The sequence below is a fragment of the Amia ocellicauda genome, chromosome 19 (assembly GCF_036373705.1).
Source record: "Amia ocellicauda isolate fAmiCal2 chromosome 19, fAmiCal2.hap1, whole genome shotgun sequence".
Classification (NCBI taxonomy): Eukaryota; Metazoa; Chordata; class Actinopteri; order Amiiformes; family Amiidae; genus Amia; species Amia ocellicauda.
Window position 1 is genome coordinate 23,569,172 of NC_089868.1, and position 18,648 is coordinate 23,587,819.

The window sequence follows — 18,648 nt, forward strand, 5'->3', positions numbered from 1 at the left end:
ATATTTTTAATATTGAACGTCCTGCAGGTGTCTCAACTCAAATACACACTGGATTTGTGCAACGGTCTCCTAAGGGGGCCATACATGGAACATTATTTTATATATTAAAATCAAGAGCACTTTAAATAACCAGGCTGAACACTAAACGACAATAAACTAGGAACATCAATTCACAGACTGACGCAAGTCTTAAACGTACACCAGTTCACAATCTGATCAGAAAACATCTAGACACGAACACTAATTTAAATTTTAAGATGAAAATGTATTCTCCTTTCCACACACTTGACAAGACTTAGTATCCGAGTAATAAAAAAAGTGACAAAGCAAGACTCGGCAAAGAATACGGACACCGTGAATTTTATTATGGGAAGGAAGAAAAAGCAGGAATTCAGCCCAAGTCAGATCTCCGTCAAGACTGTGGTTTATTCCTTCTGAACAAGTTCTCTACAAAAGAAACCACGATGCGTCAAAAGATGCATCAGAGATAGACCGGAGCAGGTTGGAATAAAAACAATTAAAACAGAAGTATGTGTTGCTGGCTGGCGAGTTTCAGTCAAACATTTATTATTTTGGAATGTAAAAGACAATTCCTTCAGTTCAAAAATCATTTCAGTGGAGTGAGAAAGGGAACAAAAGATGAGTGGTGAAAAAAGTACATAAATACAGAGAATTAAAATAAATTAAATTGTGTTCAAATTAAAAGTGTAATAATATCCACTATGGAAAACATTCTTCAATTTTATATTACAGCGGTAAATCGTCTGCATGCTGAAGTCCAATTGCGGCTAAAAAATAGCTTATTCACAGTAAAGCAATATCCACAGATTTGGAAATATAAAATATTGCAAAAATCTTAAATCTCAGGTCAGAAAAATCTAGACAAATACGGTCAAACAAAAACATCTTGCAAAAAAAAAAAAAATCAGTTTTCAGTCAAAATACAATTAGCGTAAATAGAATTCTAGAGACATTTATGGTCTTGTCCCAAGCAAAATGGGTTTGAACATCGCAAATTTCGTAGGAGGAAATACAGACATCTACAGGATTGCTCATTCAGTGACATCGGAGGGCGCCTAGGCTGGGTTTTAAATATATCTCCCATAATGCACCTGGTCAACAACAAGCAGAAACACATGAATCGAAACACGACGCATGATAAAACCCTGCCGTGAGCCCACTCTCGTACGCACTAGGTCAGCGTTAAAATCGTCTATACCAACAAAAAAGCAAGCCTCGTCACAAAACAGAGACCCGATCCGAGATGGCGACGAAATATCAGATACCGAAGAGGTTCCGGATCTGAACGCTTTGTGACGAGGGAGATTACTTGGAGGTTAATTACCACCTCGATCGGGACACGGATGCCGATTTTGATGCAGATGTCTGTAAAACTAAAAGGACTAAAATCACAGCAAAACAATATGAAAATTTAAAAACTAGGATACAAAAAATTTAAAATAAATGAATTGTGGTGGCTCAGTTTGGTTCGCCTTATATAGTAACACAACAAGACGGTAAAACAAGACACTGTAAGAGAAAGCTAGACACTCACAAACTGACCAGTCCGAAAAACAACCCCACGCGTCAGATCTACCTGCGATAATCGAAACTAATGGACACCCAAGATGGTGATTTAGTGCTCAAGATAAGGTTAGTGAGGGTTTTCGCCCCAAAATGGCTTTATTGGCTTCAATACATCCGCTTTAAATTCCTGAATTCCTGCAAGACACCAGTCTGCATTAGAAAAAAAATCTTATTACAATAGAACTCGTCAAAAATTACATTTGCATTTTATTTACAGCTTCCACTACAGATATGCAGGGCTGCAATTATTGCCTTTAAGGCTTGAAGAAAAACAGAAAAAAGATACTTGGACAAAGGCATTGTAAGCGATTAGCAACACTTATATTGAACGAATAAAAACAAAAATCTTGCCCATTTCATAACATCAGGTTGCTGAATTATTTGTTAGTGGTTTTATTCCGAAGCTTATTAAAACAAAACGCTCTCCAGTGCGATCCTACGGGCAGATGTGGATCTCGCGTGGCCGATCCCTCACGCGACTGGTGGATTTATATTATAAAAAAAAATAAAATAAAAATAAAAAAAATCATTCGCTTCATCCCTGGAGAGTGCGAGTGTCGGGAGAGAGAGAAAATTGAATCGCTGCTAAGCTTTCATACCCTGAATACGAGCCGTGATTAATATTGCCTTGGTGTCAAAAACAACACGGGCGGAGTGATGAGCAAGCACAACATCTTCCACCACACACATCATTCCCAAGAAAGAACATAAAAACGTTCCGAATAACCCCCCAGAACGGTAGTGCAAGACGACTCCTCCCTCACTGGCCTCGCCAGACTATTTTGACACACGCTTGTGCGTCCCCACACTCCAAAAAGCGCACGAACACAAGCCCGACGCGGTACAGAACTCGAACCCGGCCGCCAACACCGAGGGCGACTGTAAGAAGAACAGGAGACAAGATTCTAGAACTACAGCAAAAGTCATCCGGGGCACCGAAACGTGCCGCCAAACATTATTGCATTGATTGTTTGACACGGCCGTCCAGCCCGAGGAGGGTCTTCCCGTCCTTGGGCGGAGAAAAGCTTTGTTCCCGGAATCGGGGCGACCGTCCCACTGACTCCGGTCAATCATATCGAGCAGCAGAGTACTGTTCACATGGCTAATCGACTCCTATATTTAAAAAGTGACCGCAAAACTAAAGTTCGCTAAAATTCCTCCAAAGTAAAAATCGGTTTCACCAAAAACGCTAAGGATGTTCTTTACATTGTTTTTTAAAGTTAAAACTAGAAACTGAACCAGGGTTGAGTTCATTCTCCTCTTCAATCCAGCATCTCAATAAAAGCCCCTTTTACAAAACAGCCGACGATACGTAACCCGCAGTAAGACCTGCGTGAATGCAAATACAAAAGTAGTTATACATTTTTATAATGTACAGTTTTTTTTTTTTATTCCTCTTTTTTTTTTTTTTTTTTTTTTTTAACAGGAAAAAATATTTAAACATCAACTGAGAAGTGAAAACAGTTCAAAGTTAAGGCATGGACAAAAACATCAGCGACAGCAGTGGAGGTACCAGAAGCACTGGGGTTGGGGGGGACGACAGGATCAGAGGTCCGGGGCACTCTCGGGATCCCTAGATCCTCTTCTTTTTGTAATAGTCCGCGTACTGCCCCCCCAGACCCTGGGAGTGCTGCCCGACGTACCCCCCGTCGGCAGGCGTGTCCTGAGACGGCAGCTGAGAGAACTCGCGCTTCTGACCCCTGGACTGGTTCTTCACAGACAGAGAGAGAGAGAGAGAGAGAGAGAGAGACGGGACTAAGAGACAGGACACAGGAGTGCGAGACCGAAAGCGCCTCCTCTCAGCCAATGGGAAGGCTTGCTGGATGCACATGTCACATCTAAAGGGGTTCTGGGACCCCGGATGCAGGTCTGCTCCCAATTTAGCTTTGAAGGGACAGGTTTTCAACTGTTTAACGACCCACAACCATGTCACAACAATTCTGTGTATTCCGTGAGAGCAGGTATGAACATTCCACAGGGGCAGGAGTCACAATCTTGCATTTCAAAGATATGTATAAATATATAAGAAGCTTGTTTTCTGTAAGAAGAAGGTCCCATTTTTAGCTCGTTTGAGTAGCATTAGGAGCAAAGCTGGCCTTCAATTCCTGCTGGTCAGCACAAAAAGTTTAAATAAATGAAACCTCCTCGGCCTGAACTGCCTGTAAACTAGAGCCGTGTGTGACAATAGGAACCTGCGTCTCTAATACACCCCTTATAAAGTGTTATTTAAACTATACATTTAATTCCTGTTTCACGGTTTATAGTCCCTCAGTTGCAGAACTTAGAACTGTTCCGCACATTTCAGCTACAACGTTTCAGAAAACACATTCAGCACCAAGAATACATTTAAATCATGAAAAGAAAAAACAGAATTCAACTTTAAAGGCCGTAGAAAGTGTAGGTGCATGAATGGGGAGGTACCCACACATACAAATATACACTATCAATCTGATATCAATACACCGAATCCTCTTTTACACACTGAGTTTAAACCATCAACCCCTACGAGTTTACATTCAAAGGGACACCAGTCACCAGCATGAAAGTGACTAATAAACACTTAGGAAAAATGTGATTCATTCAAAATGGCCAACGTACATATTTCTAATGTTTACATAACGTAGGATTAAGTCCGTTCAGCCGCACGCCTCACGGCTGGCAGTCCAGCTCGTGTCCCTGGACGGGGCATTTGAGCCACAACACCTTCACCAGGGCCTCCTGCCCTCTGTAGTATTTTTTGTTATGAGACACTTACATAATAGTAGTTGTTCCAGTCGGCGGCGTTCTGTGCGGACTGAGATGCGGCGGCAGCGGCGGCGGCGGCAGCGGCAGCGGCAGCACTAGTTGCCCCCTGCTGCCCCGTCATGTACCCGGACATCATGTAGCCCGGCACCGCCCCGGCCTGGTGCATTGTCTGGGCGCTGCCGTTGCTGGCCGAGTGCACCGAGGACTTTGTCATATCGACCTCCTGAGAAGCACGAAACATGATCAGAATCTCAGCTCGAGAAAATAATAAATTAGAAAAACAAGTTTCACAAGAACACGCGCTGGTGGTCTAATGTGTGGCACGGCTGCAGGCTCGCAGCACGCGCCGCCACATCCCCGTTTTCATTAATTAAAAAGCGAGAACTCGCCGCCACTCGGGGGCTCTCTCCTTACCTTGCTGGCGTCTCTGTGCTGGTAGGACTGCAAAGCTGCCTGAGACATCTGCGTCTGAGAATAGTACTGAGAGACAGCTTGCATGTAAGAGTTATAATCTCCGTAGGACGTGGCGGCAGTTCCCTGTCAACAGAAGCAGAATGAAAAGAAATCAGTTTTAAAAAATAGGACAGGAAAAAAAAAAAAAAAACAGTTCAAACTAAAGTGAAACCGGATCGGTTAAAACAGTCAATTCAACGTCACCTGGCTGTAGTAGGTCTCGGAGGCGCTGGACGCGGGCTGTGCGTAGGCAGACATCTTGAGCAGAAAAAAAGACAAAAACAAGACGTGAGTGTCTCCCCCCCCGGCAGGAGGCCCAAACGCTTCTAACGGGCACTGCGGAGGCCGGCGGGACTCACCTGCGCGTGCTCCTTGCCGTACTCGGCCACGCCCGTCTCGTGGGCGGCACTGGTGTAGTCCTGTGCTTGGTAGTGCTGGTACCACTGCTGCATGGCCTCCTGCGGGGAAGGAGAGCGGGACCAGGGTCACAGGGGGTTGGGGGGACGGGACGGGACTGCGGTCATCGTCCACAAACACAATGAACAACCAACAGCTGCCATGTACGGCAGGCGCTCTGTAGATACGGCGCTGCGACATACGGATTGATATTCAACCCCACAGAGGCGATGAGAGGCAGGGACAGAGAGGGAGGCAGGCAGAGAGAGGGGCAGAGAGAGGGGCAGAGAGAGAGAGAGAGAGTCCGAGTTCAGGATGTGTGACGCAACTGGGGGCGGTGAATGCGGGGGCGTCAGGGAGCAGATGGGAAGAGATAGAGAGAAGCCAAGTCCGAGTCTTCCGTCACATGCGGCTCATTTACACACCACGGATCTGAGAGGATTAAAGCACGGGAGTCCTCCGAGAAACGGGGGAAAATACATTTATATCAGAGAGATGGGGAATTTAAGCATAAGAAATCCACCAGAAAATCCCAGAGAAGGAAACCAATCAATATCTACGTCAGGTTCAAACCAATCCTGAGCCACGCAGAGAAACATAAAACCAGCAGAAGTCGAGCAATAGGACGCAATACCTGCGAGTACTGTCCGTACTGCTGGGAGTAATCGCTCTGGCTGTCCGTGGGGTACTGGGCGGTCTGAGAGGGGGTCTGCGAGGCGGACTGTGACATAGCCCCCCCATAGACCGCGCTCTGCTGCTGCACTGCCTGGGGTTTGGCGCTGGGTGGACCGGCCGCTGGGAGAGGAGAAGGAGAGAGAAGGGATGAGTGTTTCGTTCGGAATAGTTGCCGTACTTCGGTTTTTGTATTCCACTGATAATTAAACGGGCAGAGTTTAATTACATCTGAAAGACATTAAATCAAACTCTCTCTCTCTCTCTCGCTCTCACCTTGTAGGACCATGCCTGGAAGCACGCTGGCCAAGTTCAGATAAGGGTTCGAAGGCAATTTCAGCTCCTTCGGCGGCTCCCCCAGCAGAGATGTCTGGCCGCCAGTTTGAGTCTATAAAAATAGATGGTTTCTTTACCTCTCTCTCTCTCTCGCTCACACCTGCATCAAACACGCGTGTACACTGGATTTCTTTAATTAAAAAGCCTCTTCTGGGAAATCTGCTCCCCCCAGTGCAGCCGAATGCACAATTAGGCCTCGAATTCCTCACACAAACCGGCTAAGAACAGAGAACAATAAGAAGTATGCAGAATACATTTCCAATTGAAGCTAGGATACTATAATATTAAAGGGTTTGAAACCAAGCCGGATACATTATCAATATCACAGATTAATTTCAAACTCCAAACAGCCCAAGACCTCTCTCCTGTAAACATCTTGACAGGCGTGGATGTAAATCAGCAGCCAAACCCAGTTTCCTACATCTGTGAGCGTAACACAATGACTCCAGTACAAACTGCCACCACACTTACAGCTACTAGAAAAGTCCATTATAACCAATAATACACAGACGCGTGACAAAAGAAAAACCAACAAAGTGTCTCACTGAGGTGTTGGGTACCATGAGCTGCCAGAACAGCTTCTCTGGACTGGACTGGTCTCTGGACTCTACTGGAGGGATGAACACCATTCTTCCAAAAGATATTCCCTCATTTGGGGTTTTGATGATGGTAGTGGAGAGCGCTGTCTAACACGTCGGTCCACAATCTCCCATAGGTGTTCAATTGGGTTGAGATCTGGTGACTGCGAAGGCCATAGCATATGATTCACATCATTTTCATACTCATCACACCATTCAGTGAGACCTCCTGCCCTGTGGATGGGGCATTGTCATCCTGGAAGAGACCACTCCCATCAGGAGAGAAATGTGTCACCACAGGATAAAGGTGATCACTCAGAGTAACCGTCATGATTTGCAGTGACCCATTGCCTCTAAGGGGACAAGTGGACCCAAACCATGCCAGGAATTCCCCCACAGCATAACAGAGCCTCCTGACCCCCTCACTGTAGGGGTCCAGCAGTCAGGCCTGTCCTGTTCTCTTGGCGTTGCCACACATGCACTCGTCCACTGACACGAGTCAGTTGAGCGTCTGTGTGACTGAAGCTCCTGCCATTCGTGCCCCAATAATGACCCCTCTTTCACAGTCACTCAGATCCTTTCCTCTTGCCATCTTGATCCAAAATCGAGATCGACTAGGCTACTCAGCATTTTCTATACATGCCACAGAGCCTGATAGGATGTTAATTGCTTAATTATGTCATGCAGTACACCTGTTCGCTATGTTCCTCCACTCATTTAATCAGGTTTTTCCTTTAAATTTGTCACCCGTCTGTATATCTATACAGAGGTTTATGTATTTATTTTCAAAGGATATGGAAACACAAACACACAATGGAATGAACCTGCTCTGAAACAACAACACACTCCTCACCCCCCCGGCAGAGCTGTTCTCCCCGCTCCCTTGCTGCTTCTGTGCGGCTCCAGCGAGCAGCGCGCCCATCATGGGGTTGCCCATGCCCTGCAGGTAGCTCTGTCCCATGGGAGACGTGCCGACCGCCGCGCCCGCCGGCTTCTCGCCGGCGCCGTTCTGCTCCCCGCCCGCCTGCTGGCCCAGGTGCTGCCTGCCGGGCATGTAGGACAGCATGCCGGCCGTTACACCCGAGGCCTGAGAGGACGTCTGTGCTGCCTCGGAGGACGGTCCTGTGAAAAAAAACAAAAAAACACACAACCTCTGCTCAGAGCGCCGCCGCATCGACACACAGACCAATTTCTACAGGTGCACACTAGTCTGAGTTCTCTCTGGCCACTTCAAATCACTTTACAATCATAAAAACTGTCAAAGATCAGTATCGCATATCTTTATTTTAAAATGATTCCAATAAATGTTAACGACTGACATACACACAGTGAATAATTTTGCACATTAGATCCACTCGCTGAGAGACAGATCAGCGTTTCACAGCTTGTAAAACCAACACATCTGAGCGTCGCACAAGGCACAGACGAGCACTCTGCCAGTTCCCTCTGTACGACCGGGGAGACTATACGGTTTCAGAGCACCTCGGGGATTTAATTTATTATCTTTGATGAATGACCTTCTATTTCTGGCAGAGAGTGTTCATTTCCCTTCATTACTCGGACACAGACGGTAAAAACAACACATTCTGAAGCTTTGATAGATTCACATCTCACAAATACAGATCCCCTTGATAGCAGCGACCACTTCCCGATTTGCGCTTGCATCCCCCCTGCCGCCCGGGTAAAGAATCGTACCGTTAGGGGAGTCTCCCAGCAGCCCCTTGCCCATCGCCATGGACCCGGCCGCCCGCAGCCCCATGGCCTTCTGGAGCAGCACTCTGGAAGGGTCTCCGAGCAGACTGGGCACCTGGAAGACACGCCCATGGGGAAGCACGTTAGAGCAGGGAAAACGCGGACAACAACGCACAACGGGAGACTAGTGGGGACTTGATCCAAGTCTTCAAAATCATGAAAGGCATCAAGCACATCAAACCAGAGGAGCTTTTCCAGATCAGCAGGGACACACGCACCCGGGACACAAATGGAAATTGGGCTTCAAGGCATTCAAGACAGAAAACAGGAGACACTTCTTCACACAGAGAGGCGTCACAATCTGAACAAACTCCCCAGCGATGTGGCTGAAGAGACAATTTGGGAACATTCAAAAACAGACTGGATAGGATCCTTGATCACTTAGTTATTAATGGACACCAGACGAGCACGATGGGGTGAATGGCCTCCTCTCGATTGGACACTATGTTCTTAACAGCAGGCTATTGACAGTGAATACATCCAGGGAGAAAGGAATTGGAGAGAAGCGCACTAGATGGTACAGATAATAAGAGTATTTCTATACAGTACAGCTTGTCACACAGAAGTTCTAGATTTTGGCCAGATAACTTTAAATAATGCAATTATCTGGGAGTCGTGCAGCAGAATTAAAAGCACAGATGTGTCGACGACGCATGCATTCGAAATAATTCAATGAAGTGCATTTATAAAAAAAAAAAAAAAAAAAGATCATTTTCGCAGGACTGTCTGTTCTACATGGAATAAAATACAAGAGAAATTGAGCACACAGAGCAGTTCTTTTATTTTTATTGAAATGAAAGTGGCACGGCCTCACTTCTCACTCACTCTACCCAACGCAAGAAGCCACGCTCTTTTGTCCGCACCATCCTTTTAAGCTCGAGCCTGAAAAACCGAGTGCCAAGTCACAAAAGCCCGAGTCACAAAAGCACGATGACACCTGACTCCAGAGGGGCTCCTTCAAACGGTCTCTTATGCCGCCTCTCGCACATCATCTCTGCGGTCGCTCCCCTACTTAAAAGCACGCACTGAATAGCTCTGCTGAAGCCGCGCCAACAAAACAGAATAATTAAACTGAAAACGCACACAGAGCCGCTCAGCGTTTCCGCCCCCAAATCGCATCACAAGAGAACGTTTGACCTGTTCTCCTTTCTAGAACAGGTCAGGACCGACGTGGAAATTTAGACGAACGCATGCAATGATGACAAAACGACAACAAAAAAACGTAATTTTCGGATCTATTTCGATTCCACATCAATACTTTTGGTCAACAATGCATGAACCAGCAGTACTCACATTGCTTAGGGGTTTTTCTTTGATTTGAAGAAGCTGCTGCATTCGCAAAAGATTCTGTAGTACTAGACCATTTCCCAGCATGGCAGTCTGGAAAAGAATATGATGTACAAAAAGAGAGATGGATTTATAGAGATCTGATCAAATCCGATTGTTTTTCAGTTCTTAAACAGGCTGGGCGAACACAAGTCACCGGAAACAGAGCGCTTAGGAACTGAAAACAACGAGGAAAAACGCCTAGTTAAGCAAATCACTGCCGTTGACGAGGTCACGTATACAACACGGATGGAAATGAGGGGGAATATGCCGTGGGAGAGAGATGAGGGGGTTCGGTGGGGAAAATCGTGAAGCGTGCAACATGGGCGGAGAACTGCGGGCGGCCCAGAGTCGTCCATGCCAATCCCCTGGGGCGCCGAGACAGGACGGGTGGAGGTTGGCACCGGGGGACGGGGGTCCTACCTGCTGGACTTTGCTGAGCTGCAACAGCGCCGTGGTGAGGGGGGAGCCATGCAGGAAGGGTAGACCCTGAGGGTGGCCGAACTTCCCTGGGGGAGAAACGAGAGCAAACAAATATGAAACTGTTGCAAAAAAACGAGCTGAAAAGGGAGAGCGTAATCTAGGATATACATTCTGGAACTTGGTTATTGTTCTCCTTACAAACTACTCTGGATATAGATACACATTTAAGACATCTAAAACTTTAGTGTTTAATCAAAAACACTATATTTAGCAGTCGTTGTTGGCGTGCTACTCCTTGAAGGCATCCTCTAAACGCCTTCCCCTAATCTGTTCTCCTAATGACCAAAAAGATCAATTTAAAAGATGATTAGGCACTCAAATACTATCGCTGTGAGATTTGATGATTATGAAATGTCTGTTTATATTCAAGTGCGCTAGATCGACATACAGACACCTGCATCCATGATGGGAACTAGGGGCGTGACAGTTTCACAGTTTTTAGGGATGTTATCCACGATTCTCGGCGCCCCTTACCTCCACGTTTGCCCGTCCCGGTCTGGTAGGGTCTCAGCAACACTTGCAGAGCAGCAGGATTACTCATACTGCTCATCAGCTGAGCCAGGCTGGGCTCTGGAAGAAGGCCCTTCTTGTTGTTTGACATCTAGGAAAGCAACAGAACCACTCGAATTTTTAAACAGACGATTCTGAAATCACTAAAACCGCATCTGCACAAAATCCAAAACTGGGGCATCCAGTGGAACCAGCAGAAGATGAATGACTTTATGGAACGCCGAAAGCAGGCCGTAAACATTAGTTCCTACCTTATTTCAGACTTGTGGTAATCAAACACACAGTATTTGTGCGAGTGGTGCCAGCATATATAGACAAATACAACTAAACACTAAGCTAAAACCTTGCAATCCCATCTTTCCAATTCCACAGTCAATATATTTAGCAACAGGAAACCTAAACTCTAACAGAGATCAATTTAATAGACTTGCCAATTTATTATATTACTGGCAACAGGAGGATGAACTGCAGAAGGAGAAGCTTTTAGTTTGCCTTTAATTGGAAAATGAAGATTTTACAGGTCTATAAATAACCTTAAAACTCATTAAAAGGTACGCACTTCAAATTAATACCGCCTTCAAAAACCACAATGTGACTTCATGCACTTTTGCAATAAACCTTACAAAATATTATTTCAGTAAACATTCATGGCCACACAAACACAAACTGCCCATCAGGTCACACTGAATTGTGCAGACTGAGCGCGCACTCTTGCTGGATCTCTCTCCATCTCGCCTCATTAGGGCATTTTTGTCAGACGCCCAAGACCAGCCGCCTGTTTACAGCGAAGTATCCATCTGGTACAGAGAATCAACAGCTCTCCAGTAAACTGTAATGAAGTTGCTGCGGGGAAGAATATAAATATTGTCAGGGATCAATTCTGCACATCCCAGCCGCTGTCGCTTCGAATCGCATCCCACCAGGAGTGCGTGTGACAAGCGGGGATAAAGAACCGCGTCATCGCGCTCTGGGCATATAGGGACTGAAGCCTCGACGCACTCGATTTGGGCGTTGTGCTGCCTTTGCTCAGTCGTTAGGATTGTGGTCAAATAACGCCAGTTCTCGGCGTCTGCTCTTGAAAGAGGCGCATGTTTTGACGCAAACATGCATTTTTCACGAGTTGCTTCCCTTTGAAGAGACTGCAAGCAACTGTCTCTTCAAAGGGAAGCAACTCACGGAAAACGTCTGTGGGCATCAATCGATTTGGACGGCCGTGCATCACCTCCAGCTACGGCGGTCAGACCACAAGAAAAAGTCCATCTGCTCTCCCGTTTACGGTCAGTTTCACAAACTGAAAGGTCAGGACGGCGAGAGCACAAGCCTTGTGCTTTTATCTCCCCTCCCACTTCTCAGAACCACGCTGAGAACAAACCTGTGTTCTCATTTTCCTGAATCTTGCTAAAAATAAGTACCAACTGATCTTTAGTTCCTTTAGGTCTAACCAAGCGTTTCTGCTACTTTCTTTCTTTAAAAGCATTGCATCTGCCCACCCGGCTGCAGACTGCATACGGGGAAAGTCCCTCGCAATGAGAGAACATGTTCTTTCTTCCCATTACGGTCGATTCTCATTAGCGGCGACAATACAGTGAACTTTTGCCGTGTTGCTTGCGAGAGGTTGCGGTTCTACGGAGTTGTCTGCACGACGGTAGCCCTGCTTTTACCCAAAATCCGTTAGAGTACAGCTTATATGGGATTACATTTATTTCTCTACCTTTAAAAGCTAAAAAGGCAAACCTAATTAACCTTAACCCGCGGCCCACCTGCGCTTGCCATTTAGAAACCTGAAAAAAAATCTCGGCTGATAGCGAGAAACCCGAGTGCAGACCCAGGTGATCCTGGCAGGAGTCGTTTAATAAGAGAAATGTTTGCGATTCCCCGCACCCCCTACAAGAATTCCAGTTTGGCACACACCAGCTCATTCCTGACAGCACACCGATCTGCCACCGCCCACTGGCTGCAAAACAACTGATTTTCATTTCCATTTGTGAAACAACATGCAGACTGTGAATCTGAAATCCTAACAAATGTGAAGTTTATTAATATCTGCGATCTGACGTGTAGGCAAGCGTCTGTGCATTGTGAAAGCGCTCCGTTCTACACTGCACGCTCACTAGCGCATAACAGGAAGAAAGCGAGAAAATATGAAGTTTTATTTTCACGTTTCAAGAAAAACGAGCCTGTCCTCACTTTGCCTTGCACTTCCCTGTTCTGAATTCAATCTACCTGCACAGCTCCTGACGGACCGAAACCAGTTTTTTTTATAGTTTAACAGCGTCTGATGATCTGTGCTTTTATCTTTTCCATCAGACGCTTCATGGCATTTTGTCTGGATTATAAAAGGATTCCAGTCAAAGCAGAGGACCCAGACGTCGCAGAAGTTGCCCTTCAACTGTGGCTGAATGGGTGCCGCTGCTTGGATAATTCAGGATTGCCAATATGCACTCACAAGTGGTTGGTGCAAATTAATCAATTGGCAACGATATGCTGCCTGGTACAGTTAGCCGCCTTCATTTTCCATCTATGGATTACCACTAAACCAAGTACCAGGGAAGGGCAGTTTTGTTTTCACATCTGGGCCGACACAAATTAAATGTACCTGGTTAGAGATGGACAGGTATGGAAGTCAAGTCGAAGCTGGCAATTGCATTGAAATCCACCCCGTCCTCAACGTGGACAAACCCAAACCAACTCCCTCCCCGTAAGACCCCCCCCGTTGGGTCAAACCCCTCGCACCACTTACCACTCCCTGCGCAGCGATCAATGCCGCCAGCGTGCTCCTGCCCGAGGTCCCGGGGGTGCAGAAGGAAACCCGCACTTCATTTCCGCCGATCACCTGCCTGTCCATCTCTGTCAGGACGGCCTCCGCCTCCTCGGCCGTCTCGTACTCGAGGACCGCAAAGCCCCGGACGGGACTCCCTTCATCCTGAGCGAGCTGAAGGGGGGCGAGAAAGTGAGGGAGTGAGGGGGACGATCACGTGCAGGCCGACACACACACCTCCCGCGTCAGCACAGCGTTAATAACACTATAATTAATAAGCACATGTTGCCGTGGGTGCGCTCAGTGAACGGTGCGTTTGTAAGTCAGAGGGACGCAGGAAGGAGCCGCTGGGAAGCTCCTTATACAATCATACAGTCCTGCTGAGATTTATTCCTAATGTAAACGTGTGAAAATGATTCGGTTGGTGGCCAGGAATTCATGCTCTGGGAACAGCATTTTAAAAAAGCACGACGGCACTGAAGCGAAACCGCAGACTTCATTTTTTAAAGAAGATTTGACGCAACAAAGCATTTGAGCTGCCCCCCCCCAACCCCTTCCCCAGCATCTGCCATCTCTCTCCACCACTTGATCTGCACGTCTGTGACACAAAGATTGCTACTCCCGCTCATCACCGAATGGCAGTACGATGGTTTTCGCAGCCAACTTTTCCCCTCACAGTACGTCTCAGACCCTGCTAAACGGCGGTCTACGTCACGGCTGTAACCCCCGTCGCCTCTTTAATGACAACGTTACACAAGACGGGAATAAAGCGTGTGCGTTAATTGCCCATTTCTGTTCATGTTCAAATGTTACCATGCAGTTATTTAGCCTCTCCACGGGAATCAAAATCCCGAAATTATAGTAACTGAATGCCACCAAGCAGCAGAGAGCTCCCCAATGACTGCATGAGCAGCAGATAATAAATACCACCACAAGTGTCATCCTGGGGGACAGAAATGGGACTCAATTGGCCGTCAACAGGAGTAAAACATTTTGTTCACCACTCTGTGAAACCATTCCTTGTTTTTGCGTGGGTTTTGGATTGAATTCAGTATGAAATCAATGTGTTTGAAAGCATACAAACATTCTGTCTGGAAATTAAATTCACAGAATAGGGTTAACGCTTTATTCAAGCAGGTGCCTAATATTTCATCTTGCAAATAAAACCAGATAGATTCTCGTAAAAACAACAATAGCAGGACAAGAGCGTCTGAAGCCCAGCAGCTTGAACACTTCTCCGACAGACAGTGAGGGAGAGAGAAACACCATTTCATCTCTGGCTGCTGGATAACGCAAGCCCACAAATGGAACTGTGCACTATTTATAGCTGAGAAAAAGTGCTCAGTGTTAACTTGAGTGCCAAGAAGCAAAAAAAAAAAAAAAAAAAAAAAACCAAACCACTGGATGCAAAAACTTAAGGAAACCAATTTCACAAGCTGGAGAATTCGCAGATCAGAAGGTTGTAAATGCATTCCACACACAACACTACTCTTCAGATTCTGTGATTATGCGTTTCCTACTCAGAGAACACAAGCAAATCTGCTCAAGGTTACTTATGCAACATTTAATTTCTGAGCTACAGACCGGGGCCGATATTTATGGTTCTGAAAGGTACGCGGCCTGCAGGGTCTCAGAGCCGTGAAATCTGAGGTCTGACATACAGTGACCTCTCACAGTAACGACTCCACACTAAAAATAGGCCAATCAAATACACACCATCTCCAGGAAACAAACATTTGTGACAATTTTCCCCCCAACATGTAAGTGTTAAGCATGAATATCTGCTCTGGGCAGCCGTGTTGCTTTACCACACGCAAAAGGTATCCGATGCGAAGAATGTTGAACCCGTGCCAAAATAATCCGCAGTTGCCGTGCCTGATGGCGTTTCTCACCAAGTGATTATTTCTCCAGCTGAAATCTTTCCAGTGTTTATTCTCTGCCGAAAGTTTCCAACGCTGCTGGTTGAGAGGGAAACCTTGAGAGATGGACGCTGTGGAGTCAGGCGGCAGTGTCTATAAAACGCTAACGGGAGACGGGTGACAGACTCGGGTAGGCAGCCTCACACGAGTTACGACTGTCTGGTTTCTAACACTGCAGAGCTAATTAAACCCAATTCGGTTGGTTCATATCAACATGCACCAAACGAGCACGGTGGGTTGAAAGGCCTCCCTTCGGTTGTAAACTTTATGATCTTCTGCAAAGGCAAACTAAACACTAACCAGCCTCAGATTGTCTCCTTTAGCAATTTGTTTTAATTTTAATGCTTAAGATAAAAAAACCTTTGGACTTTGAAGCGAAGGATCTGTATGCGTATGTAAATGCGTATGAATGATTTTATTCTCTTGCTTAACATAGATAATCTGGTTTATTTAGCTCCAATACTATAACTGAGCAAAGGGTGGAAATAAAACATTTCACTATATATAACACTCTTACTGCAACGATCCTGCCGTACAATAGAACTGCAACCTTGGCGATCACGTGACTGCAGTTACCATTGGTTACCCCCAATTCTGCGAGAGAGAACAATGTGACTCATCTTTAAAGAGGCTCAGGAGCTGCCGCGGCAGTACAAGAGATGCTCAGCGCACTGTACTCCTCAGAGTGCCGGTGAAGTGAAGTCGCTGAAGTTGCACTCTCACACTTAATCGTCCGAAGCCGTCTGCTGCGAAGAACCGCGGCTCAGAGCGAGTGAATCACCCCACCGCACCTGGGGGGGGCGGGCCACTTCCGCGGCTTTCCAAACGCCGCCGGGAAGCATCTCGCAAACATAAACCCCCGGGGTTCAGAGATGTATACTGCCTCACAGACGGCGCGGAAGAGGATTAGAAGCAACACTCTTTGAAGCAGGCTCTTCAGCGGAGGCGGAGGTGGGCGCAAGCAGCCGTTTTCTCTGTTCTCCAGCTGTGCACAGGGGACCCCACCGGGCCTGGGGCTCGGACCTTTGACCTTTGACCAGGTTCGCCCCGGCTCCGATTCTAGAACTCCGAATTAAGCACGGAGTGACGACGAATGGCGTTCGATTAACCTGGCGCCCTCAGCTCAATTTCTGGCGATCACTTGTACTGCGCTATACCACAAATAAAAATCGAAAAATAAAGCTGACGTACTATAAAAACTACACGCATCTTTCAGCAGATTGCAATGAAAAAGTTTCCACGCCCACATCTACATTGTACAGCCACTCACCTGGCAGAAGACGGGTTTGTACGTCCCGGAGAAAGTCTGCGCCAGCTCGTCCGTGTCGCAGAAGTCCGCTGGGAGCTTGTCCACGCAAAGGCACTTGGAATGGAGGTGGTCGGCGGTGAGCTGGTTGACGTCGGTCCACTGGACCATGAGCGTCCGCTCGGCCTGCTGCTTGCCCAAAAGTTCTGAGCGCGCCTTGGAGGCGGAGTCCTTCTTCATGTACTCCACAAAGCCGTAGCCCTTGGAGTGGCCCGTGAGTTCGCTGTACACCAGGAAGCAGCGCTCGATGTTGCCGTAGGCGCGCACCAGCTCCTCGAACTGCGCCGCCGTGAAGGTGTGCGGCAGGTTGGTGATGCACAGGAGCGAGTCCGTGGGCTGCAGCTGCACCGAGATCTCCTTGCCGCGGATCGAGGTCTGGTGGAAGGTGCGGATGGCATCCTGGGCCTGCTCCCCGTTCAGCAGGGTCACGAATGCTGCAAGAGAGAGCGGGGGTTAGCTGGGCCTGACCGCATGCAGGTCTTTATTTAGGCCTAGTCCAACACTACTCAGTGTGCAACGCAAAGAAGCCATTTTGGTGTCAGGGGTGTGTGTGTGTGCGCAATTTAAAATGAACACTTCAAATGTCTTTCAGACCAAGGAAACAAGTTGTGTGTCAGGGTTTCCACACAGAGATTTGCATAGGCATGACACTTGGGCTCAGACTGTGGACTGTGTGGGGGGTAGGGTGTTCGTGGATTGTCGCTACATCCAGCACTATCCTAGTGTCATGACATCGCTGGCAAATTCAGAGAACGTGGCTTTAAAACAATACTAGAGGGTGTGGGTTTGGTTTCTCATTGTGCAGCTCACATCTGTAATAAATGCTGATAAGATTCAAGTTCTTGTGCCCCGGCAGGATGAATTAAACTATCATCATCTATCATCTGGCACTAGAGTGAATTTAGAGACTATTTGCCTGCATACATTTCCTTTATGAGAGAACCCACCCCCCCCCCCCGCCCCTGCAAACACTAACAGGATTGATGTCGCCACCGAAGCATATCATTACAGTCCAGTTATGGGGGGCGAAAAAAACTGGAATTATGAAAAAAAAAATGTTTTAATTAACAGATGAAAGCTGTATGGAAGTAGACGTAGGGTTCAGACCAGGCCTTTAGAAGCCCGTTCTCATTCCGGCACTCCTCGGAATAATTTAATTTCTAAATCCCTAAATTCAGGGTCTGAAATTAATTTAGCCGATTTCATGCTTCAAATGTAGAAAACTCCATTACCCTTTAACAGTGGAGGTTTAAAAATAGCAATACACTCAAAGCCTGTGAAAATATATTCAGACTATATATATATATAGTTTATACATTTTACTTGAGTAAAAAAGGTCACTTATTACAGTTATGAAGAGAACGTTCATCTCCACGGGCTCAAACTTGTAAAGTCTTCTTCGCCAGACAGTTTTAAGCGTTGATGCATCCTAACTCCTCTTTACAATTCTATAGCGCTTCACATAAACGTCTAACATACAATAGACCAAACATGTTCCTCTCTGCATACAAAAGGAGCTTACAGCTTCTTAAAGAGAGGTTGTGCAATAAGCGTATTATTCTTAACTGCGGGTCTACTGACAGGTTTAAAAATGTTATTTAAAAAAAAGAAAAACTTAATTACGGGATTTACATCAGTTCAGTTTTATACATTATGCAAGGGGAAAAAAAAAACTGCTCCACTATAGAATATTTTTTTAATTATACAGTTATCCAACCTTTTATCTATTTTTCCCCTAGTAAAAAAACACTTGGGAAAATATGATGCGAGCCAAGCTGAAGTGACAAGATGTACTTTAGCTTTTCACTGGAAATTGGAAACGCATTG

General features: G+C 46.4%; 1 protein-coding gene across 2 annotated transcripts in view; it reads right to left on the reverse strand.

Moving 5' to 3' along the window:
• Positions 1–344: 344 nt before the first annotated feature.
• The window catches only part of raver2 (ribonucleoprotein, PTB-binding 2), a 29,249-nt gene continuing 10,945 nt past the window's right edge, over positions 345–18,648 (reverse strand). The window contains exons 3-16 of one of the 2 annotated variants that reach the window (XM_066692251.1): positions 16,786–17,255; positions 13,579–13,770; positions 10,803–10,929; positions 10,269–10,354; positions 9,813–9,899; positions 8,463–8,574; positions 7,621–7,889; positions 6,130–6,241; positions 5,816–5,976; positions 5,145–5,243; positions 4,990–5,043; positions 4,747–4,869; positions 4,343–4,555; positions 345–3,298 (exon numbers count right to left, since the gene is read on the reverse strand). In XM_066692251.1, the coding sequence (XP_066548348.1) occupies positions 3,161–3,298; positions 4,343–4,555; positions 4,747–4,869; positions 4,990–5,043; positions 5,145–5,243; positions 5,816–5,976; positions 6,130–6,241; positions 7,621–7,889; positions 8,463–8,574; positions 9,813–9,899; positions 10,269–10,354; positions 10,803–10,929; positions 13,579–13,770; positions 16,786–17,255 (2,243 nt within the window). In that variant the 3' untranslated portion in view covers positions 345–3,160. The remainder of the gene's footprint in view (positions 3,299–4,342; positions 4,556–4,746; positions 4,870–4,989; positions 5,044–5,144; positions 5,244–5,815; positions 5,977–6,129; positions 6,242–7,620; positions 7,890–8,462; positions 8,575–9,812; positions 9,900–10,268; positions 10,355–10,802; positions 10,930–13,578; positions 13,771–16,785; positions 17,256–18,648) is intronic. The other variant, XM_066692252.1, reaches the window with a different exon arrangement.